The 22,894-nt window shown below is 50.9% G+C and overlaps 1 protein-coding gene across 2 annotated transcripts in view; it reads right to left on the reverse strand.

Annotated features, from left to right (window-relative positions):
* INPP5A (inositol polyphosphate-5-phosphatase A) overlaps window positions 1-22,894 on the reverse strand; it is a 133,738-nt gene that overhangs the window by 75,278 nt on the left and 35,566 nt on the right. For both annotated transcript variants that reach the window (XM_016206368.2, XM_016206369.2), the window contains exons 3-4: window positions 9,716-9,816; window positions 6,304-6,391 (exon numbers count right to left, since the gene is read on the reverse strand). In XM_016206368.2, the coding sequence (XP_016061854.1) occupies window positions 6,304-6,391; window positions 9,716-9,816 (189 nt within the window). The remainder of the gene's footprint in view (window positions 1-6,303; window positions 6,392-9,715; window positions 9,817-22,894) is intronic.

Genomic DNA, 22,894 nt, shown 5'->3' on the forward strand with positions numbered 1-22,894 from the left:
GGAGAGTCAAGCCGCCTACCCCACTGGGCCTGGCTGTGGGCAGCTGGCAGACCCCCAGGGTCATGCCTCTGTTGGTAAAAGGGTATGCAAGGGTCCAGGAGGGCTGCGCTCGGTCACCCAGCCTGTGGCCATGTCACAGAGAGAGGATACAATTAACCTTGTGGCAACTGTCCTCCCCGTTTGATAGCCCAACATCAGCTCATCTGTTAGAGGGAAATAAAAAAGTCAGGCCTAAATGTATAAAAAATTATGATGGAAGCTCTAAATAAGGCAGGGACTGTGAGCTTATTGAGTCAAAAATCAATCAATCAATGAGCGAGTGGATTAGGAGCACCTTGTGAACCCCAAAGAAATAATTTGCCCAAACACTGGGGTTTAACGGTGGAGGACCGAATTCCAACACTTTTAGGAAGTAAATAATGAAAAATCAATTCAAAGAGAAAACAGATCAAGAACCCTGCACGGTGACGTGCCGACACATTTACTGCTGAATCCCATCCTCGGCTGACCCGAAAACTTCGGAAGGTGTTTATTTACTTTCAGCACCTTCCCGAGATCAATATTTTTAATTTGGATCCGAGTTATTATTTTTCACATCACAGCAGCGGGGAGCGGAGCAAAGTGGCTCATATTTTAGTGCTAAAAAGATCGATATGACAGCTTCACCTTCACTGCAGCCCGCCGCTGCCCGGCCGCACATCACTGCGTCCCGCGGGGCTGCAGGTGCCGCCGAGGGGGGCGCGGCGTTACCCCGCAGCAGAGCAGACAGTGTGATTTAGCTGCGCACGGGGGCCCGGTGCCCTCAGAAAACCAATCTTGCTTCTCTCACTTCATCAGGCCTGTCTGGACCACGGGCAGGGCGCAGGCAGAGACGGGCCGTGGGGGGGCCTCCTGAAGCAGATTAGTTCCCGCATCAGAAGCGCATTTGCCTCCCTCCCCCTCCTTGGATCAAAGAACATCAGTAAACTCCATTAACTTTCCATATATTTCCCCTAAAATCTGATTCAGGACAGCAGAGATGGGGAAGGGACAATCATGGAGGGAGGACAGGAGAGACAGGGAGGGTGTCTTCTCGGAAGGAGCACAGCTTCCAGGCTGTCCCCCAGCATGGGCATGGGGGGCAGAACCACAGTGGCCACCCCTCCATCACCCTCCAGCAGATGCTCTGCTCTCAGGAGGAAGCCCAGCTCTCCTGGAAAACTGGACTGCCAGGGCCAGTGTGGGACCCTCCTCACGACAATGCAAAAGGCAAAACGGGGTGAGAGAAGGGCCCAGTTTATTGGTCATCAGCAGTCACGGCATCCTGGGCCCAGGAGTCGCCAGCATGGACATGGAATGGGAGGTACAGGCACAGAGCTTCTCCTGGGTGAGGGGAGGTCTGAACTGCCCCGGGTTAAGGCAACCCTGCTGTCACCAAGGGTGTTTCCTCGACATGCATGGAGACTCCGAGGGGCTGAGTGCCCGCCAGCTGCCAGTGCTTGCTGGAGAGCTTTCATGCCCTTTAACACAAGTTCTATTCTGCGAGAGGGTTCCCTCCTGTGCTGTTGGCTGCCAGGGCACCGGCCAGGAACCAACAGCAAGGACACCCTCTGCTAGCCCCTCCTGCCAGTGTTCACTGCCCTAAGGGGCTGCCGAATTGGTTCAACAAACCACAGTGCTCAGTTCCAGCTGCTACACAGACACTTCTGAGGCCGACGGCTAAATGAGCGAGGACTGGTGAACACAGCAGCCAAACAGGCCTGTCCCACAACAGATGCGGCTGTGGGAGGCTTGAGGCCACAGCAACAGGAGGCCATGTCCATGCCACACAGGGGACAGTGTGCCACCTGCTCTCTGAGATGAGGGATTGCCCCTCACTCTTCCTGGCCCAGCCATCCAGTGCAAACAGGTTCAGGAGGCTCTGTGGGGTCCTGTCCCCAGCAGCCCTCGCACCCTGCCATGTGTGAACCAGAGTAGGTTCCAGGCTGGATTCCATGGCCTCCAGCTTCTCCATGGAAAAAGGGCCTGGTCTGTCTACCACTGAGAGATCTGACCAGAGACAAGCCCCCAGACAGGCACACTCACCATCCTACTAGCAGCACCACTGTCCCCCTAGGGTACTTGCATCAGCCCACAGCTCCTCAGGGGGACCCTCTGGTACTGCATGTTGGGGTCCCCATGCCAGCCTGCACGTCCTGCCAGGAAACTCCTCTTCCTCCTTCTCCTCACAGTGGGGAAGACAGGGTGACCAGGTGAGGGGGCAGGTGGGCAGCCCCTGGCCATGCTTCTTTGGGGCCTTCAGCAGCCCCCAGAAGCCCTGTGAATCTCCCATAAACATAGCCCCCACGGTCAGACAAACGACCAGTGGGAACAGTAGGGCCCTCATGCTAGATGCTTTACTCCTGCAGTGAAACAGACAACAAGGAAATTATACAGAAACAAATCTGCAATTTCTTCCTCATTTAGCCATCTCTGAAGCCAGAGTATAGGAAAGCCATCCCCCTATTGATGTTCAGGCTTTTCGGGCAGTAAGTGATGCGTTTTCCATGCTCCTCCGTGAGCCTGTGAAATTAGACACGTGACTCCGGTGCTTGTGGCCTCTGATCAATAGACACTCGGAAGCCTTGGAAAACTATGCAGGCACTTCCTCAGTGTCAATGTGTGGGCCGCTGGGGCACCATGAAGTTAGCTGAGTAATACTCATGACAACAGTGACCATCTGAGGCCTCCCAGGGGGTTCGTTTCCCAGGAGGTGAACTCTGGAAGGCTTTGGATGGAAAACATTTTCCAAGGGCCCGGACGACAGGTGGTCACCAGGAGGCAAGGGGTTCAGGGAGAACACTTTGTATTGTCAGGGCCTCTGTGGATGTCCAGAGTAATTCAGGCAGTCTCAGGGTTCCCCGTGCCAGCACAGGCTGGGTGTCTCCTCTGGGAGCCTCCTCTCTGAGCTCCCCACAGGCTGGGCCATGCAGCAGCCCCTGAATGCCCTAGGGTAGGGTCCCCCAACACCTCCTTGTACTCTGGGGCTGGCACCCACAGGGGATGGGGGATGTGAGCTGTCTGTCCCAGGAAGCTGGCACCACCTGAGTAAAGTCCCATACCACCTTGGAGCCCATCCTTGTAACCAAGGTCTCTCTTAAGTGTTTTTGTATGAATCACTTCCTCAACAGTCCCAGAATCATGTCACATGCCTGACCGTCAACACACTTCCACATGGACTTGATCACTAAATCCACCTATTTATCAGGGGTAATGACACTGTCCTCATTGGGAGGGGCAGGACATACACACAAATATGCAGAGTCCTTCAGAAAAAGGGGACCGATGATCTGAGGGCTGGGGGGGGGGGCTCGGGTATCTGGGTGGGAAAGGCAGGCCTGTCCCCCAGGGGTTGAAAGGAAGAGAGTGAGGAGGGAAGAAGCGGGGAGCTGAGCACAGAAGGAGCGGGACAGGTGGCAGCCACCTCCTTGCAGACAGTGGGGCCCCCAGTCCAGGAGAAGGAATGAATGAGCAACAGCGATGCCTCTGCTTCTCCACCTGACTTGGTAGCGTCCCCAACAACTGGTCTCATCCTTAGAGCATGAGCTCCTGTCACTTGGTGCCCCAGGGGAGGGGGGCACACAGCTGGTGTCCAATCACACTGCTTGTGGCTCTGAGGCTCCTCATCCCTGTCCCTGCTATGAACACAGCACTGCAAACATTTGCCGCCTAATGTTTGTTTACCATGGAACATACCCAGAGTCTTAACACTTGCTGGTGATTAAAACTGGAACATCACAGTTCTTTTGGGCAAATATAAAAATATCAATGCGGTGTTGAAATGTGCAAACTGGCCAGGACTCAGGAGCATTAGACTCTGGGTCGTGGAGAACAGGAGCAGTCGGCCCCCTTGGGGAAAGGCTGTCCAGGGTACCTGCTGCATGCTTACCCAGGGCACGGGCACAGCTCCCAAGGGACCAGCCCCTCCTCACTTGGGTGCCTGCTCCCTCTTCTCAAGGACCCTGGGTCCTCCCAGCAGCCCTAGGCAGGAGGCGGGGCCTGGGAGGTAGTGCCATGGCCATGGGGGTGCAGCCAGACTTGCAGTTCCTCTGAAGGAACAGACTTCCAACTCTCAAGGCTCTAGTGGAAGGTGAGCTAGGCAATGACCCGGCGAGCATAAAGGCCTGGGGGAGAGGGACACTGACCAGGAGACAGCCAGAGGAGGCTGGTCTGTCTTCTCAGCCCTGAGTAGACCACACAAGCCTCCTGCTTCAGTAAATGGCCACTCAGGATGGTTCTTAGAGCAAACAAAATTTAACGTAATCATTTTTAAGTCTAAAAATTGTCCACTGAGCACCTCCCGTACCAAAAGCTTGTTATGAAACGCTGCTTTGGCGCCATCTGCTGGTGTAGATGGATGTCCGCCATCTCCTGCCTCTGCAGGCTGTCCCTCCAGGCCAAAGACCCTCCCAGGCCCGAAGCCCCCACAGGCTGAAGCTGCCCCCACCGCCTCTGCCATGTTCCTGTATGCTCAGAAAACCCCCACTGTCATGTTCATGCACCAGGTGCAGCGTCAGGTTCAACGTCTTTCTGGGAACAGGCCACTATTTTCTGATCCCTATTAATACCTGTGACAGCATTTATGTACAAGATAAATTCATTTCAATTTCCTTTTTCAATTAATGGCCTATTATTTGAACCACACTCAGCTAAAAATATCGCTCCAATACCATTAATCTTGAAAAATTAAATTTTCCTCCCTCTGACAGCCTGAGGCCACCATGCTGGGGCAGGAGGGTGGCTTCTTGGCTAGCAGTGCAGCTCAGCCCTACCCAGGACTCCGGGGGTGCAGGGTCCCCTCCAGCAGGATGTCCAGAGGCCCCCAGCAAAGATGACTCCACGCATGACACACTGAGGGTACGAAGGGGACAGCACTCTAGGCAGGGCACAGGGTCAAGCAGAATTTCATCGCAAACTATTACCCTCCTGGTCTCGAGATGGGATGACAAATGCACACCTCTCCCTGTGCCAACTATGGGACGAGCTCCAGATAGTCTGCAACATGGCCAGCCATTTCTCACCCTCCAGACACAGCTGTCCCAGACATTCAATTGGACGGCCGCCCTGGAGAGGAGAGCCAGGCCACAGGTACCGCTGGACAAGAGGGACACTCAGGCGCAGTTAAAGGTAGAGATGTGACTTGATAGTGACTTTCTCAGTGGTGGAAAGAAACTACCTAACTGGCACCAGATGCCCAATTTAAAGACTGAAAACTGACAGATGCCTTCAATCCCAAAGGATGATCCCAAAGACTCAGCCCGGGGATGAGGGGATCTCTGCTCCTGCTGCTCCCTGCACAGGACGCTCTCCCGGACCCAACCCGGCACATGGTGCCCACCCAGCCCGGCACAGAGTGCCCCAAGCATCTGGCAAATAGCGCCTGAGTGCCTGTTGCACGCCAGGCAGGGATGAGCTGAGAGACAAGAGCCACACTGCCACTGCATGCAGACGACACCTCCTAGAGAAGGCCCATCAGGCACCTGTACACATGGCAATGTGAGGTGGCAGGTGAGGAGAAGGACAGCCCAGGGACAGACACAGGAAACTGAACTCACACAGCAGCTTCAGGACTTCTCTGAAATCAGGGTGCTGGGACCTTTGTCCTCCAGACCAACAACCAGTTACTCAAAACCTGTCCACCATCTGCTCCTCCGAGAAGCCTCCCACCCCCTCCACCTGTACATCCGGTGGCTGCTGTACCTCGCTGGGGCTGCCTTCCAGGTATCCACCGTCCTCCAGACCAAGGATTCTCGGAGAGGAGGGACAGGACTCTCCAGCTCCATGGAAGGCTGTCCCACTCCCAGCGGCCGGCCTCTCTAAGGCATCCCCAGCTGTGTGCAGGGAGACATGCCCCCCCGCCCCCTGAGGCCATCCAGGGCACAAAGGAAGTGACAGAGAGAGGAGCAAGCCTACAGCACAGGCAGACCAGGTGTGGGTTAAGCACCTCACCTGTGAGGCCCAGAAGCCCGACCCTCCCTCTCATTTCCCGCACACTGGGGCCCTGGCCTCCATCCTTGGCTGTCCACCTTCCAGCTGCCATGTGGGCCTCATCTGTGCTAACGGATGAGCAGCCCACCAAGGCACCCTGAGGAAGCAGCTGAGCCCCGCCTGCGCCCCGCCTGCCCCCCCACCGGCCGTGGGTTTGTACTCCCCGTCAGGCCGCCGCACCGCTGTAACATTCAGTGCAGGCACGATGGCATGATGTGACTGAGAGCAGGCCACCGATCCCCTATGAACAAGAGGAAGGGCAGCTTCAGCAGCCCTCCCCTGGGCAGAGGCACTTACTGTGAAGTGCTCCTGGGACCTGTAGTTCTCGTCCAGGTAGACGCGAGCCCGGTTGTATTCCTTCATCGCGTCGCTTGACAGCAGTTCCCTGGAAGGAAAAGAGTTCTTCAGTCAAAAGTCACATAGACACCTCACCGCTTACAGGTGTGCTGACGAGGCACAGGACACTGGCCTGGACACCATGCGTGACATCACCCTGGAGACACCAACCAAGGTAGGAGGAAGGGAGGGGGGAGTGAGAAAGGAGGGGGAGAGGGAGGGGAAGAGGGAAGGGTGGCAGCAACTAAGACCCCAAGGGCTTATTGTAGGTGACCTCTCTGTCATCTCTGTAAATGAGGCTGGAACAGGAGCCACTGTGCACCCTAGAGGTCCATGAATGACCAGAATGGTGACAGAAAACAAGAGGCCTGTCCTGTTCATTGGTCTGGCCCCAGCTCCATGCCAGCAGGCAATGGGGGGTAGGGAAGGACACCAAAACCATATGACAGCTAGCGCATATGGCTGGGGTGGGAGAGGATAAGCCTGGAAAGAACCAAACTGATCTTTAGAACTTGACTCCTAGCAAGAGCAAACCCAAAGTCTCTACAGGAAGAAAACAAACCTCAGACATGGAACAACACAGAACATTCATGTCTGCCACCACCTCAGAAATTACTGGCAGGTGAAGAAGGAACGAAATATGACCCATGATCTATAAAAAAGCAGTCAACAGAAACAGACCTAGAAAGAACAAAAATGATGGAATTCATTGAACAAACCTTGAAACAGCTATTATAAATATGATCAAAGATTTAAAGAAAAACATGAATGTAAGGAAAGACAGAGACAAGAAAACCACAAAATAAACTTCTAGAGCTGGAAAATATAATACAAGAAATAATTTTACTGGCGGTACCTAAGAGTAGATTAAAATCTAAAGAAGATCCTGGAGTAAAAAACACAGCAGCAGAAACTATCCAAACAGAGGAAAAATGACCCAAAAAAGATTAAGAGAGCTGAAGGGACCTGTATGCTCACAGTCTACTGTCAGGAAGTCAGAAGGGCAGGACAAGAAAAACAACATTTAAAGAAGTGATGGACATACTTTCCCCAAGTTTGATTAAAATTAAAAACCTATAGCTTGAAAAAGCTCCAAGAACCCCAAGTCAGATACACTCAGAGAAAATTAGACCAAAGTGTGACATAAGTTGCTGCAAACCAGCTAGAAGGACAGGTTCCCAGAAGAGGGAAGAAGACATGTCACATATGGAGACAGAGATGAGGATGAGGCTAGGGTCTCTCAGACCAGTGCAAGGCCGGGACAAGGGGATGACAGCCTTAAGGGACTAAAAGAAACACTGAGAGGCTGGGATTCTGTTTACAACAAAAACGGCATTCAAATGTGAAGACAAAGACTTTTTCTCAGAAAACAAAAGCTGAGAGGATTCATGGGGGATTTGTGCTAAATGTGACAGAGAAGTCCCCAGGCTGAGAGAAGATGGTACCAGATAGAAACCTGGATCTCCATGGAGTGCTGCGGATGGCAGGTGGACTGGTAAACATAAACAATGTTAACTATTTAAAGCAAAATCAAAGCAATGTGTGTTCTGTATAAAAACCTCTCTGCCCACAGCACAGGATGGCAGGGACAAAAGGTGCCGCTGTGATTGGTCACGGGAGCTCATGGACCTGCCCATACCTGATGCTCACCTGCACTTTCCACTGTGAAATGCCCCATTTTCCCAATGGGCAGTTTTTTCTTATTGACACACAGTTCCTTATATACTTAATACTAATTTTTGTCAGTAAAGTATGTTGTAGGTATCTTTCCCCAAATGTGGCTAAAACTTTACTCTGTTTAGAGTGCCTTTTGATAAAATTTTAAATTTAAACATGGTGAAATGTATCAATCTTTTTTTCTCTAGGCTGTACTTTTTGCACCTTTTTAAAGAACTCTCTCCCTATCACAACACTATGAAGATTTTCTGCATTTTAATCTCACATTTCCTGAGCCTCACCCTTGCAAGCGAAGAGAGAACTGTGATGTGAAATGGGATACAATTTCATGTTTTCCATCAGGGGACACGGTGATGGGCTCCCGCACCAGCCCGGGGAAAGTGGGTGGGCCCGCACTCATCGGGGTCTGGGCCGCCCCGTCTCACTGACTCCCAGGAAGCCTCAGTGTGAGTGGAGCACACCCAGATAGTCACAATTACTGCAGCCAATCTTGACCCTCTGCTTGTCCACATAAACTTCAGCATGAGTTTCTCAATGTTAAGAAAACATTTTGAATGGAACTCCCTAAAATGATAGATTATTTTGGAAAAATTTGGCTTTTTAAAAATTTGCCTTTTAACAAATTTCCCCACAATTTAACAACTGAAAACATGGATGTCTTCTGTTAATCCAAATGACAAGGACCTCACTAGGAGGTCTGAGGCCAGTGGCAGTGGCTAGAACCATCCTAGGCTGGACACCAGACTGATAGGGTACAGAGACTCTGTTCCACGGATCTGGACCCCCCCACAGCCCCGCACCTGACCCAGCTCCCCTCAGCATGGTGACCAGCCTCAGAGGTCAGGCAGCATCACTTCTGCATACTCTTCTGGGGGAAGCAGTCACCATGCCCAGAGTCTGAGGATGGGGGGTTAAAAATAGAGAATGCCACATTATAGGGTACACGGAGGGTGGACACAGTGATGCCTGAACGCAGGGAGGGCTCTCGGGCCAGAGGCAGAAGAGAAGAAAGGAAAGGTGCTCCGGCAGCTGCCAGCACCAGCAGCTGGATGGGTACACTGCTTTTTGGCATGGGAACTCACAGACAGCGCCTGTGAGGAAGCAGGGGCCCCAGGGCGCTGCGTGAAGCTGGAAGCAGACGTGTGGGTGGTGGGCCTCTATGGAGCCACATAGCATGCGTGTGCAAGTGCATAGCAGCCTCTGGCTCCTTCCTCCCAAACAACGGAGTTCCACCTGCCACAGACGACGGGCTCTGTCCCTGTCTTGCTGTGACAAATACAGCTGTGAGCTGCTAGATGAAAACCAGTCCTGTCTGTCCATCTGTCCATCCTTCCTTAGCAGCAGCAGGCTGGCAGCCATCAGACCACACAAGGTGTGACCTCCAGCATGGACATATGGGACCCTCTTCGTGGTCTAAAGTCTCTGAGCCGAAGGCATCACTGTCATCCTATGGTACCCCCTCCCAGGAGGCACACAGTCATCCTGAGTTTCCCTCAGGAGGCTCGCTGTCACCCTGCAGTCCCCCTCTCCTAGGAGGCATGCTGTCACGCACTTGGGCCACACATTTTCTCTTTGGAAAACTGGCTCACCCATAGGGCTTCACCATGGTGAGGCTGCGCCTACATTTCCATAGAAAGCACCCCCAACACCCTGCCCTGGAAGGAAGCAGGGGCCATGGCACAGGCCCCAGACTTACTTGACGAACTTGTCGACGTGCGACATGGAGGCTTCATAGTTCTTTCCCCCAAACTCCTGGCAGTGCAGGGCCATGAAGTGTGGCTTGTGCGTGTGGACGACCTGGGGAGGAAGCACAGGACAGGGTGGTTGAAACTGAGAGTCCCTATGGCTTTCATTAAATTTAGTTTTAAATCCTAGCTCTGGAAATCATCTTTCTATATATACATACCCCTCGGAGACCTAGTCTTTGCCCCAGATCATCAGCAACCCCCAAGGCAGCAGAAGACAGAAGCCCAGACCTGACTAATGGTCACAGAGTCGAACCTCTGAAAACTAAAGGTAACATCTTGACCTAAGTTATGTGTCAGCTCCTGAGCCCTAAGGTGGAACCACCCCCTGGCTACTTTCCTATGAGACCAGACAGAGGGTCACTGGGGCAGACCTCAGAGCTGTCCTCAAGACCTGAAGAGATGATTCATCACCCTTACCTCACCTCCGACCAATCAGCTCCCAGCATGACCCCAACCCCTGACCCCCGTGTCCTGTGACTTTGCTCTGTATCATCTGTAACCTACACGCCCAGACACTTTGGGCTTTGAGCACTGGCTTCTCATTCTCCTGGATGGCGCAATTCATAAGAAAGTGGCCAGTCTTTCTCCTCTGTAGTCCTCAGTGTCTACTGTTCGGTTCTGCCAGTGCCAGGTGGATGGACTCTCCCTGTTCTGTAACATTGTCAGGGGTGGCACAGGGCTGCACAGGTACCGATGCATCTGTGAGGAAGGGGGATGGTGGGACAAAAGGCCCCATGTCTGCAATGGGGGTTCTGACAACCGCTGGGTCATGGCATGAACCCACGTCTGACCCCCTGCAGCCAACCACACTGGGCAGTTGGGGCAACCTGAGTGGATATGCTGTGCATCTCAGGGTGACTCCCCACAAGGGCTAGTTCGGCAGGTGGGTTATCCACAGGTCACCTGAGTAGGTGTTGACCAGTATATGCTCACAGAGGGGACAAGGCACTTGCTAGCCCTAACCTCCAGGGTGCCTCCTGACACAGAATAGCAGAGCCTGACTCTGAAGAACTTACCAAAACTCCCAAAATTACCTTCCCCTCCCCAGCCACCATCCAGAGGCAGACCCCCTGCACAAGGTGACACACATCTAATGCCTGGATGCCAGCACTGGGAGGAGACAAGCTGCCTGGGAACAAGGGCTATGCTGTCCCTGATGGAAAGTGACTGCCCAGGACTCAGCCAGGACAGGCCGGAGAGCCGCCTCAGGGACAGAGGACGCGGCGCCAGGCCGTGTGTGTGCTCATGAGGGCAGCATCAAATGGGGTGTCAGGAGCAGCAGGACAAGTGACCTGCAGTGTAGTCAGGAGCTCCCAGGGCAGCAGCCACCCCTCTCAGGGGCAGACCATATGGCTTGTCCAGCACCCAGAGCATGATTAGACCTTGCCTTGTTCTCAGTGGTGACACAGAAACATGATCCACCACACAGGTATGTTCTTTAAAAAGGGTGAAAATTCAGACCAGAAAATGTATTTACGCTGCATGAGGAAGCTGGTACGTGATGCCCATTGGAAGCAGGATACTGCCCTTCACGTTTCTTCTAAGGCTGGGCATGGACGAAGTTCCCTCAGGAGGTTTCCATGTCCCACTGAACACAGGCACGGAATGGACTATGGCCCTGTCCTGAACACCAGTCCTCGGAGCTCAGGCTCCCAGATACAGGGACCCAGGGCCAGACCATGCTGAGAAGGCCCCACACCACTGAAGGGACAGCCAAGGACAGAGGAAGCAGAAACCCAGAAGGATGGCCTGAGGAAGGGCACTGAGGATGGTTAGGAGAGAGGAAGAAGCCTGGGAACTGGGAGAGGGAGCCCAGGAGCCTGGCAGAGGCACCATGGATGTGAGTGGCCTGGACTCATGGCCGAGGGCTGGGGGTCCTTCGGGAGCTTTGGGCATGGTGTCTGGCTGCTGAGCATCAGGAGAGCATGGGTGTTACTGGGCCAGCACCTTCCTATGTGGGGAGCAGGGTCAGCACCCTGGGATCTCACAGCAAGGACCTGCCTCAGGGACACCAGGCGGCCAAAGGGAGGCGAGGTGCCACACCCATGTGCCACACCCAGCAGGGAAGTCTCACTCTCTCCAGAGCCTGCAGCAGAGCTGGCCTGCCATTCCTGTCCAGAGCTGCCGCCAGACAGACAGCAGCAAATAAACCCAGAGAAGGAAAAGAAGGAAACATGAAGAGCGACAGTGGCAGGATGGAAACGTCCACAGGGCAGGGCCAGCAGGCCAGAGGCGGTTCTGTGATGGGACCATGACTGGTCACACCTGGCTAGACCAAGAAGAGAAACACCCTGGCCACTAACGAGATCACAAAGACCCTGCAGGCATTTCAACGGTAGTAAGAGCACATTATGAAGCATCACAGACTTGCAACACCAGCACCTGGGAGATGATGGGGAGGCCCTGAGGCTGACTTGGAGGGGTGGCCAGAAAGCCTGGGGTCTGAAAACACGGGCAAGCCCCGGGCTCATCAGCACGTCCACAAGGAAGACACTGCAGGGTGTGGGCGCTGTGCGCGACAGTGCTCTGGGGAAGAAACAAGACTGGACAGGGGAGAGGCAGCTGTGGGCAACTGGGGACAGAGGAGCAAAGACAGAAAGGGGGAAATGGACCTACAAGACAGAGGAGGACCGTCAAATCACCCCGTCACCGCCAAGACAGCCGTACTCTTGGGCCCCTAGCTACCTGGATGTGTCTGGACGGACAGAAGAGGGTGCTGTTAAACCAGGAATCCCGTAAAACACCCTATTGCCATTAAGATGAACTGGAGGGAAGCTCAACAAATCCCTACAAAGCTGCTGCAAAAAGTAAGAAAAAATTCACACTTATAAACCAAGGAAAAGGCACTACCCAGAGAAAGAATCACAAAGCAGAACGGAATTACAAGCCTACGTTGCAAACGGAATTAAATGCACTCAAACAAGTGTCTGAGAATATGAAAAACTAAAATCAGAAACACAAAACTAAAAGAGAAACCGGGGGGGGGGGGGTGTGTGCTGATCAGCCCAAGGGAAAAAAGTGAAAGAAAAAGGCAAAATTAGAAAAAGAAAAAACTACGTGCTCAAGGGGAATGGGCCAGAGGGAAATTCACAACGGGCCCTGAAGCCAGAAAAACCAAGGAAGCGAGTAAGAAGGCAACGAAAATGGGAGAAAAAGACACGAAAACGGAAGGTAGGCACAGTCTCTAGAGCTAAACCAAAAAGGGACCAGAACTAGTATTTAAAACTATAATCCAAGAAAACTTCCCAAATAGAAAAAACTGAACTTACTCAGTGAAAGGGCTCACTGGACACCTGAGGAAATTAACCCAGAACGATCGACTCGAAGCCCAATCCCAGTCAGACCGGGAGGTTTCAAAGGCAAGGATACAATCCTCAAGGCCAAAGGGACAGCGATCAGAGAACATTAAAATAAAATAAAAAATAGAATGGCACTAGACTTGTCAAAACCGACATATAAATCAAGGAATCAATGGGAGAACTTTTCATGAAAACCTCAATGAAATAAAGCATGAGCCAAGGATTACCTATTCCACCAAGTGTCCTTCAAATATCAAAGCCATAGAAAAATATCGACACACAAAAACCTAGGAAATGCCACCTCCATCAGCCCTTTATGAGTAATCTGTGCGAACAAGGCTGGGCAAACATTTTCCATGAGCCAGACCAGTATTTTAGGATTTGCAGCCATGACATCTTTGCGGCAACAGCTCCATCCTGCCAGCATGGACGTGAGCAGTCACAGAGGATGCTACAGGAGTGGGAGTGGCCATGCACCAACAAAACTTCATTCCAAACCTGCAGCAGGCAGGTTTTGCTTGGGGTGGGGGTAGTTTGCTGATCCCTGATACTGCCTACTGGAGTGTTCAATGTACACAGACATCGTACACTTGCCATATAGAAACCTATTTGATTTCAAGATTTCTACATTGTACACAAAGCGGTATAATGTCAACTGAAAGTAGATGGTAAAACGTTTAGACCCATAGATCACAAATCTAGAGCAACCACTTAAAATATTTTTAAAGCCAAAAGAAAAATTAAAATGGAACGCAAAAAAAATGAAATAATCCACAAGGAAACAGGAATGGGGAAACAAAGGAACAAAAGGCAGAGGGTATGAAAGGACAGCAGCAATGACATGGTAGACCCAGGTTCCAGTGTCAGTGGGCTGGGCTGTACTGTGCAGTAAGGCGGCCGCGGGTCCTATTTGGCTACTTAAATTAACTAAAATTAAAGATGTTTAAAATTCAGCACTAGTCACATTTCAAGTTGTCAACAGCCACATGTGGCCAGAGGTTACGGTGCTGGACAGCACAGAAACTCAACATTCCCACCTTCAAAGAAAGCTCTGCCAGACCAGACAATGCTGGCTACACACTCCAGTGACAGGCAGGGAGTGACAGCAAGTAGAACACAGGACCGAAGCATCTGCTGCCTATCAGAGACAGACCTCAGCAGAAAACACGGCAGATGGAAAGTGATAAGAAGAGGCAGCACGCACGTGAGGCTGAGGAAGGCTGGTGTGACCGTGTTAGTGAGATGAAGGACTCCAAGACAAAAAGAACATTTCATAATGACCGTGACAGCTCATCAGGAAGACGACACAACTGTACATGTGCGTGTGGCTGAAAACAGAAACACACGCACACACGTACAGAAACACAGTGTACGTGTACACACACACAGTCCGCCAAGACAGAACGACACAGTCAACACCTTGATCTAAAGCCCAGACAACTATAGAGCACACGCTCTTCCAAGGCCTCTCTTCAAGAAAGGGCCTACGCTGGGTCATCAACAAGCCCCAAAGGACTTTGAAAGATGGGAACCACAAGGGCTCTGTTTTCTGACCACACGGAACCAAAATCAAGCTGAGAGGTGACCAGACCAGGAAGAGTGTGCTGTCTGACTCCACTTACATGGGACTCTAGACAATGCAAACTGACGGACAGTGTGACAGAAAGCAAGCCAGTGGCTGCCCTGCACGAAACTGGAGGGAGGCAGTGACGGGCACTAGAAACCTGTGAGGGCGATGGACATGACGGCTTCCCAGGTGCAGACGCACCACAGAACTCAGCAAACTGCACACTTTATATATGTGAAGTCTACTGTACCTCAGTTTATACTCTATAAATGGTGAAAAAGTTAATTTCTACCAAAATACTGATTCATTTCAATATACAAACTACAAATAACTATGAGACAACTGGGAAGATATGAATGCTGACTGGATATTTAATGATATGATGCGACTGTTACTCTTCTTAGGTGTAATGATGACACTGTGAGGGTTGCTTTTAAAATTATTTTAGAAAGACATACTGGAGTTCTGAGTAGTAAATGACGCTGGCCCATTGCTGCTTTCAGTAGTTACGGGGTGGGAGGCGTGGGTGGAGGCACAAATGAAACAACTGGCTGTGAGTTGGAAAATGTTGAATGGGGTAATGGGTACGGGGTTCACTATACTAAATTCTCTATGTTTGAAATCAGTAATAATAAAAAGTTTGCTGAACATATTCATTGTTGAACCAGAATCCCAAAAGATCCCTCACCATCCCACCATTTGGGGGAGCAGTGTTGGGCCCATCAGAACTCAAGCTGGGCCGGGATGCTACTGGACGCTTCCCTGTGATGGGAAATGTGATTTTCTATTAATCTTTTATCTTCCCTGGCTCCTTAATGGAAGGAAAGCAGGAAAGAAATACTTAATGTCTCTTCGTAATGCCCCTCTCTGTCTGGAAGCAGTTGGAAAGCCACTCTGCCTGCCAGCTCTTGGGAGGGCAGGTGCCCTGATCAGATGGTAAGAACCCCAGCACTTGGGCATCTGTAACCACATCACTCAAAGGCAGCCTGAGACACACAACTTAGAGACTTCATTTCAAAGAGATTTAACTACCACACAAGATGAGAAATTAAAAATCACTCATTAAAATATCATTTTCATGTCATGCCATGGGAAATTTTTGCTAACAGTAAAAAATACTGTCTTTGCAAGTGAGCGAAGCTGTGGGTACTTCATGGGGAAAACTTAAGCCTCCCTGATGATGCTATAAATCTTGCTGGCTCGGGAAGTAAGGTAGAGGGGAGCAGGAGTAGGGCTCCCAGGGCTGTCAATCCTAGACATGCCCTCCATTGGCACCCTTACCGACTGTCCCCCAGTAACAGGTGGGACTTGTGTTGCAATAGCCTACTTAAAAAAGGAAGCCTAGGCTGGTTTCTGAACATCCCAGGAATGACTGCCCTGGGGACATATGTGTCCTCAATGGTCAGCGAGACGGCACCCGCTCAACCTGCTTTACAGGCATGGTATGCTGGTAAGTGTCTGATGGCCAGTTCACTGGGGCAAAACCCGTTTCCACTGTGCAAACAGCCCCACGAGGCCCATGTCTAGCTCCTGGCGTCACGTCACTGAACACAGAGTTGGGGGCGATGCTCAGCCACACACCATTATAGCTCCCTGCTAAGACGACATAAATAGCCAGGATCCCAACAGAAAAACATAGTAAAATCATTAGGAAGTGATGAGTGCCGGGCACTCGTTACCTTTGGTTTTAATATGATTTACTCAGCTGTAGGTGTGTAGAATAAGGTTTTTAATGCTGCTGTATTGAACACCTGGCTCCTAGTTCCTGACATCCGCCAGCACCCGTGAGCCAGCCCAGGTCACTCTGCAGGGCAGGGCGTTCCAGGAAGCACGCTTGGATTCCTACTCTGGCACTTCCTGGCAGGACCCCATGCCTGGTGGCCAGGGCTCTCTGAACGTCCACTTCCTGACAAGCCTGCAGTCACTGGGCACAGGCTGGACACAGAAAAAGCCCAACTGGTGGTATGAGTCCACGCCACCCTGCCTGCTGAGAGATGGGCTGTGGTATCGCTGGGACAGAGCTGCTGGGAAGGGGCTCTGGAACCTGGATGGTCCTGCACAAGATCCCTGTAGGCTCGATGGCATGGACATCTTAAGGACGGTGACGGACAGGAATCCTGCCTCAGCTGGGAAATGCATCTCAGTAAAGCAAGAATTCAACTCGGGCCCCAGGCAGGCCACCTCCGCCCATCCCAGCTCTGCAGCTGACATCCTGCCTGACAGTGTGTGTCTTCACCTGGGACCACAGGCAAATCACTGCCCAAAGCTGCACATTTTCGTGGCCAAAATTCTACAAAAAAAGGAGCTGCTTCTAACTTAGGAGGAAAATAGTCAACTGATAAAAATACATGGGTTCTTTCATAGGAAGGTTAAAGAAAAATATTTTGGAAAAGAGTGAATTACAAATTTTGGCAGGAAAGAGTGTAGGGAGTTAAAAACACACACACAGCAACCAGCCAAACAAAAAGCAGCTTCCCCGTTCCTGACGCTGTGCAGGTGGCCGAGCAAGGGCAGCTCTGGGTTCCCAGGAAGCACACAGCAGCCAGTCCACCGGCCCCTCGCTGGCCAGGAGTCAGCGTTAAAAATAGAAACAGCCAGGCCTTGTTAGGCTCCCTCCAAAGAGGAGTATCTGAGTGACCTAAAAAGGAGTTACATCCTCCAAACAGCCCCGTGGGAGCCTGAAACCCAAGATAAGGAGCAGAAGAGGGACAAGGAATTTCTTGAGAGGAAGAGATGACTGCCATTTACCCGCTGTGCTCTGCAAACACCCTGCTCTTGAGATCATCTGCCCACCCTCGACCTGGGGCAGTGGGGGCTCTAGGACTCCCAGGCTGCCCGCCCCTCTTTCCAGGGCTGTGCTGTGTGGGTGCAATTCTGTGTGGCCCTGATCGAATGTCCTCCTGGAGTCTACACCTGCATGGCCAACAACTGAGATAGCAGCAGCCAGTGGAACGCCTCCTCGCTATGTGCACATGGACACTGAACATTTCTGTGACCTCCCCAGTAGGCCATGTGGACACCCATCAGTGAGGCATCTCCCTGCCCACGTGCTCAAGATGTGGGGCCCAGCGTCCACTCCAAAGTAGGGCTGGGTTTTTCTGGGTGCACACTGACTGGGCTGGAGGGCAAAGGCCAAGCACCAGGCCCACGGGCAGGACAGCCACCCTGATCTGGACAGCTGGACAAGAGGCTGTCTTTACAGAGGCAGGAATGTGGAGCGCATAGACACTTCACCAAACCTGTGGCTCTGGGACATCAAAGCTCTATGTGAACTAATGGATCTTAACTGGAAAGCACTTTCCCTTCTGAGGTAGCAGCAGCAGCACATGGGCATCCTGCCATGTCTCAGGAGCTCACCTAGCCTTATACTGACTGCAGGGGCCAGTGGTAACCACAGCCTCAAGGTCACAGCACAAGACGCCACAGAACCACCTCTGTGAACCTCCTCCCTGAAGCCAGTCCGCCAAGCAGACTTCCATCCAGCCGTGTCTATTGGGCCATTTCAAGTTCACAGGGGCCTGTGATCACTCAGGGGCCAGATAAACCTGCCCTCTCTCTGCCTCCATCACAGTGGCATCCCCACAGTCCCAGGCCCCAGTGACCGTCTCTTCCTTACCAAGACTCCTCCCACCAGCCCTAGTCCCCCCATTCCAAAGGGCCTGCCCTGGCCTCAGCTGTACCCACCCAGGCACTGTCAGACACTGTCTTCTCATCACCCCGCCCCCATCCCCCTCATCCCCTGTCCCCCGGTCCCCCATCTCTCCCCTCCCCGCTGAAGAGAACTCCTAAAGGAACTGTCACTGCGCTCTGTAACCCAGCCATCCTGGAGCCATGACCCCAAGCTCTCCGCTCCTCTCGGATCCTGGGGTCCCACACTGCCTACTAGTCCAGCTGAGGTCCTCCTCTGCTCAGGTGTCCAGATCTGCTCTTTCCACTCACGTGCAGTAGACAGCCTGCCTTCTGTCACTGAAGGGGCCATCTCACCATCTTTGCTGCCTTCTTCCTGTGTTACCTGGGTGCCTCTCATAACCTCTTCAAACCTCAATGCTCTCATCTGTAAAATGGGGTGCTGAGCATGACCATACCACAGCTGCTCTGATGGGGCAGGAAGACCAGGTGCAGTTGGCAGTGGCCTCCCTGCACAGCAGGAGGAACCACGATGGGAGGGACAGGAGGGAAAACAAGCGCACAGATCACCTAGAATCCTGCAGCCAAGTATTTCTATTCGCATGAGCTTAACACAACTGTCTTCAATATGACAATGAATGTTACATTGTAGGCTATTTCCCCAAATCATTAAAAGTCCAGACCATGGGGTGCAAGACTATGAGTTCACACAGGACCTTGAAGGCCCACGGGGACCTGGTCCTGTTGGGGCTGCCAGGTGGAGAGGAGGCAGAAAGGAGGCAGGGGGCTGGAGGAAGCCACTGCACCAGCCAGGGGAGGACAGAGGCACCGACAGGTGGATGGGAGGTGAGAGGCAGAGAGAGGGTCCAGTGGGATCCAGATGGGCTGGCGGCCGGCTGCACTGTGGGGGCAGAGGGCAGAGATGCTCAGTCTGAAAAGCCCAGGAGCTGTCCAGGTGAGGCTGGAAAGAATGGAGAGGCCCAGGCTTAAAATAAAAACGTGAGAAGGAGCACCTGGAGATGGGACTCCCTATGGCAGTGCGGGAGCTGGGAAGGAGCAGGGCCCTGAGCCCCATGTGCCACAGCCCGGGACAGAATGTGAAAGAGCTGCATGGAAGACTGGGAGCCTCACCAGAATACAGAGCAGTGACTTCATGCAACAAACGCCTGGCACCCTGCTTCTCATCTCCTCCCCACACCCCACACTCCTGCAGCACCACATCCCTCCTGTCCCTGCAGTGTGGCAGTCCCTCATGCTGGATAAATGGACTCAGGGCATGCAGGCCTGAGTCTGGCTTCTTTCACAGGAGCTCACAAATAAATCAGCTGTAAACATTTGTTTCAGGTCCCTGTGTAAACAGACATCTGCATGTCAACTGGGTAAACACATGGGTTGGGATTCAGGGTCACTGGTGGGTACACAGAACTTCAGAAATGAGGCACCATTTTGCATTCTCACTGGCAGGGTATGAGGGTTCCTCTCCCACATATCCTCAGGGTTTTCCTATTTTGTTTTGCTAATTTTAGCCACTCTAATAACAGATATGTACTATATCACTGTGGTTTTCCTCACATCTCTCCAAAGACTAGTGATGTTGAGCATCTTTTCATGTGCTTATTTAGTAATGCGCATCTTCTTTGGTGAGAGTCGTTCAAATCTTTTACTCATTTTCAAACTGGGTCTTTGCTTTGTCATTGGCTTTTTTTGTTGTTGTTTAAATATATCTTTATTGATTTCAGAGAGAGGAAAGGAGAGGGAGACAGAGAGATAGAAACATCAATAATGAGAGAATCATTGATCAAGCCCGCAACCCGGGCATGTGCCCTGACCGGGAATTGAGCCCTGATCGCCTGGATCCTAGGTGGACACTCAACCGCTGAGCCACGCCCGGCCGGGCTGTCATTGGCTTTTCAGAGTTCTTTCTATATTCCAGTCCTTTGTAGCATGTGATTTGCACACATTTCTACCCCCATATCTTTTCATGCTTTTTAAAAAAATGCTTTTTAAATTGATTTTTAGAGAGAGAGGAAGGGGAAGAGAAACATCAATAATGAGAGAGAAACATCAACATCGATCAGCTGTCTCTTGCACGCCCCCCTGCCAGGATCAAGCCTACAATCAGGACATGTGCCCTGACTGGGAATCGAACCGGCGACCTCTTGGTGCATGGGTTGATGCTCAACCACTGAGCAACACTGGCCAGGCTGTCTTTTCATTTGAGCATAAGTTCCTAATTGTAAGTTCTAATTTATCATCAATATTTTGCCTAACGTAAGGCCACAAAGGTTTCTGTCCTGCGTTTTCTCCTAGAACTTTCATAATTTTAACATTTAGGTCAACATTTTAATGATTGTGTACTGTGCAAAGCATAGAAAAAAATTTTTTTGCATATGGATGTCTAATTGTCCCAGCACCGATGGTTGAAAAGACTGTCCTTTCTCTACTGAATTGCCTCCCCCAGTGACTTGGCCATACCTGTGGGTCCACTTCTGCTCCATGACCCACATTTCTGTCCTGTCAAAAGCTCACTATCTTGAATCCAGTCGATTTACAGCAAGTCCTGAAATCAGAAAGTGTGAATCCTTCAAGTTTACTGGCTTTTTTCAAAACCATCCAGCTTATTCTTGCTCCGCTGCCGCCCCCATAAACACGAGAAGCATCCTGCAGTGTTCCCCCCGCCACCCTGCAGGTTCCAGCTGGAACTCGTCAGATCACAGGTCAGTGAGTGGAGCTAACCCGCTGACACAAGTCTCCCGACCCAGGCACAGGGTGTCTGTCCATTTCTTCATATCTCCACTTGTTTCTTTCATCAGTGTTTCATAGTTTTCAGTGAACAGATATTAGTGTATTTCATTAGGTTTATAGGCAAGTAGGATGGTGATATTATAGATGTTATTTCTTAAGATTCAACTATTCATAGCTAACATAAAAAAAAAAGATGTTTTCAAATTGACCTCCTAGATTGCAAACTAAGTAAATTCACTGATATCCGTCAGAGTAAAGTCTGTGTGGACTCTTCAGGCCTTTCCAAAGAGCAGTCCAGTCTCCTGCCCACAGAGAGAGCTTTCCCTCTGCCTTTCCAATCTGTCTTCTTTCCTTCCCGCCTGTGGACAAGCAACGACCTCCAGCACCCCACGGGGGGAGGTGAGCCCAGCACCTGGGCCCTGTTCCCACTCCGTCTTCCACGTCCGAGAGAGCCGTCAGCTGTGGGGTTTCTATAGATTCCTTGCAGGGTGGAGAAGTTCCCTTCGAGTCTTCAATGCTGGGAGTTTTATCAGAAATGGTTATGAATCCTGTCAAAAGCCTTCTCTGCATTTATTGAGATACGTGTTTTCTTCCTCAATCTGCTGGCATGTGAATTCCACTGATTAATTTGTGAATGTTAAGCCAGGCTGGCATTCCTTGGTGATGATGCAATAACTTTTAATACATTGTTGTTTACATGCTTGTGTGTGTATCACATACTTATTGACATACAACAGATCCACTTTTATATATTTCATCTGTTAAAGTTCTATGAATTTTTGCCTTTATTTCACAGAGGATTGTGATTTGTGCTTTCATCACATGGCGTCTCTGTCGCCTCTGACGTTGGGTAGTGGCATGCCACGGGATGACTTAAGTATCACTGTGTTTTAATCTTCTCTAAGAGTTTCTGTACAACTGTTGTTTCTCGCTTAAATGCTTGATAGAATTTGCCAGGAAAACCATCTGGTCCTGAAGAATTTTCTGCAGGAAAGTTGGGCCACATTTCAATTTAATAGACAGAGGGCTACCGAGACATTTATTTCTTCTTGATTAAGCTTTGGTACTTTGTTTTTCCAAAAATCTGTTCCTTTCACATTAGTTTTCAAATTTATTGACATAAGTTGTTCATGATACTTCCCTTGTTACCTTTTTAATGTTGCAGGATTTTTGATGCTGCCCAGTGTCAACTTTCTGAAACTGGCCATTTTTGTCTTCTACCTTCAGAAATCAGATATACAGGAGAGCAAATTAAACCCAAAGCAATCAGAAGAAAGGCAAAAATAGAGAAATCAGTGAAACAGAGAATGGGTGTAGTGAAGGCAGGTCACACAGGTGACAGCCCTCCAGCCACACTGCTGGCGGAATCCTGCTCTGGGGTCGTATTTTCCTGCTTCTTTGCCTGCCTGGAAATCATGGACTGGATGTGAACAATAAAACTGTGACTTTTACCTTGCTGGACACTGGCTTGGAAATCCTCTCTTGGCTGTAAGCAGCTGACCCCAGACCCTCTCTCAGTCATTGCTGCCTTGTCCTGCCTGATGTTTGAAAACCGTTGTTTCAGACGTTTTCTGGTTTAAATTTCTTTAAGGTGGGGGTAGGTTATCTCCACGTTGATGGAAGCTGGTTTGCTCATCACAGTATTTTTAAAATTGTCAGAAAAATTGTGAATTTTAAATGGGCAAAAAATGTCAGGGTCCCGTTTAGTTCATCTACTAGGTGTCTCTACCTTGACTTACCTCTGGCTGTTTTACAATTCTTTGAATTCTAATAACCAATGGTTACGCAAATACCCCTGGACCACAGGGGTGCAGAGTGACAGGGAGTGCGATAATTATGATCCAGTTTTACATTTATTCAGCAAATCCATTTCAGCACAGGGGATGGGA

Source organism: Miniopterus natalensis, chromosome 14 (genome assembly GCF_054644295.1).
Source record: "Miniopterus natalensis isolate mMinNat1 chromosome 14, mMinNat1.hap1, whole genome shotgun sequence".
Taxonomy (NCBI): Eukaryota; Metazoa; Chordata; class Mammalia; order Chiroptera; family Miniopteridae; genus Miniopterus; species Miniopterus natalensis.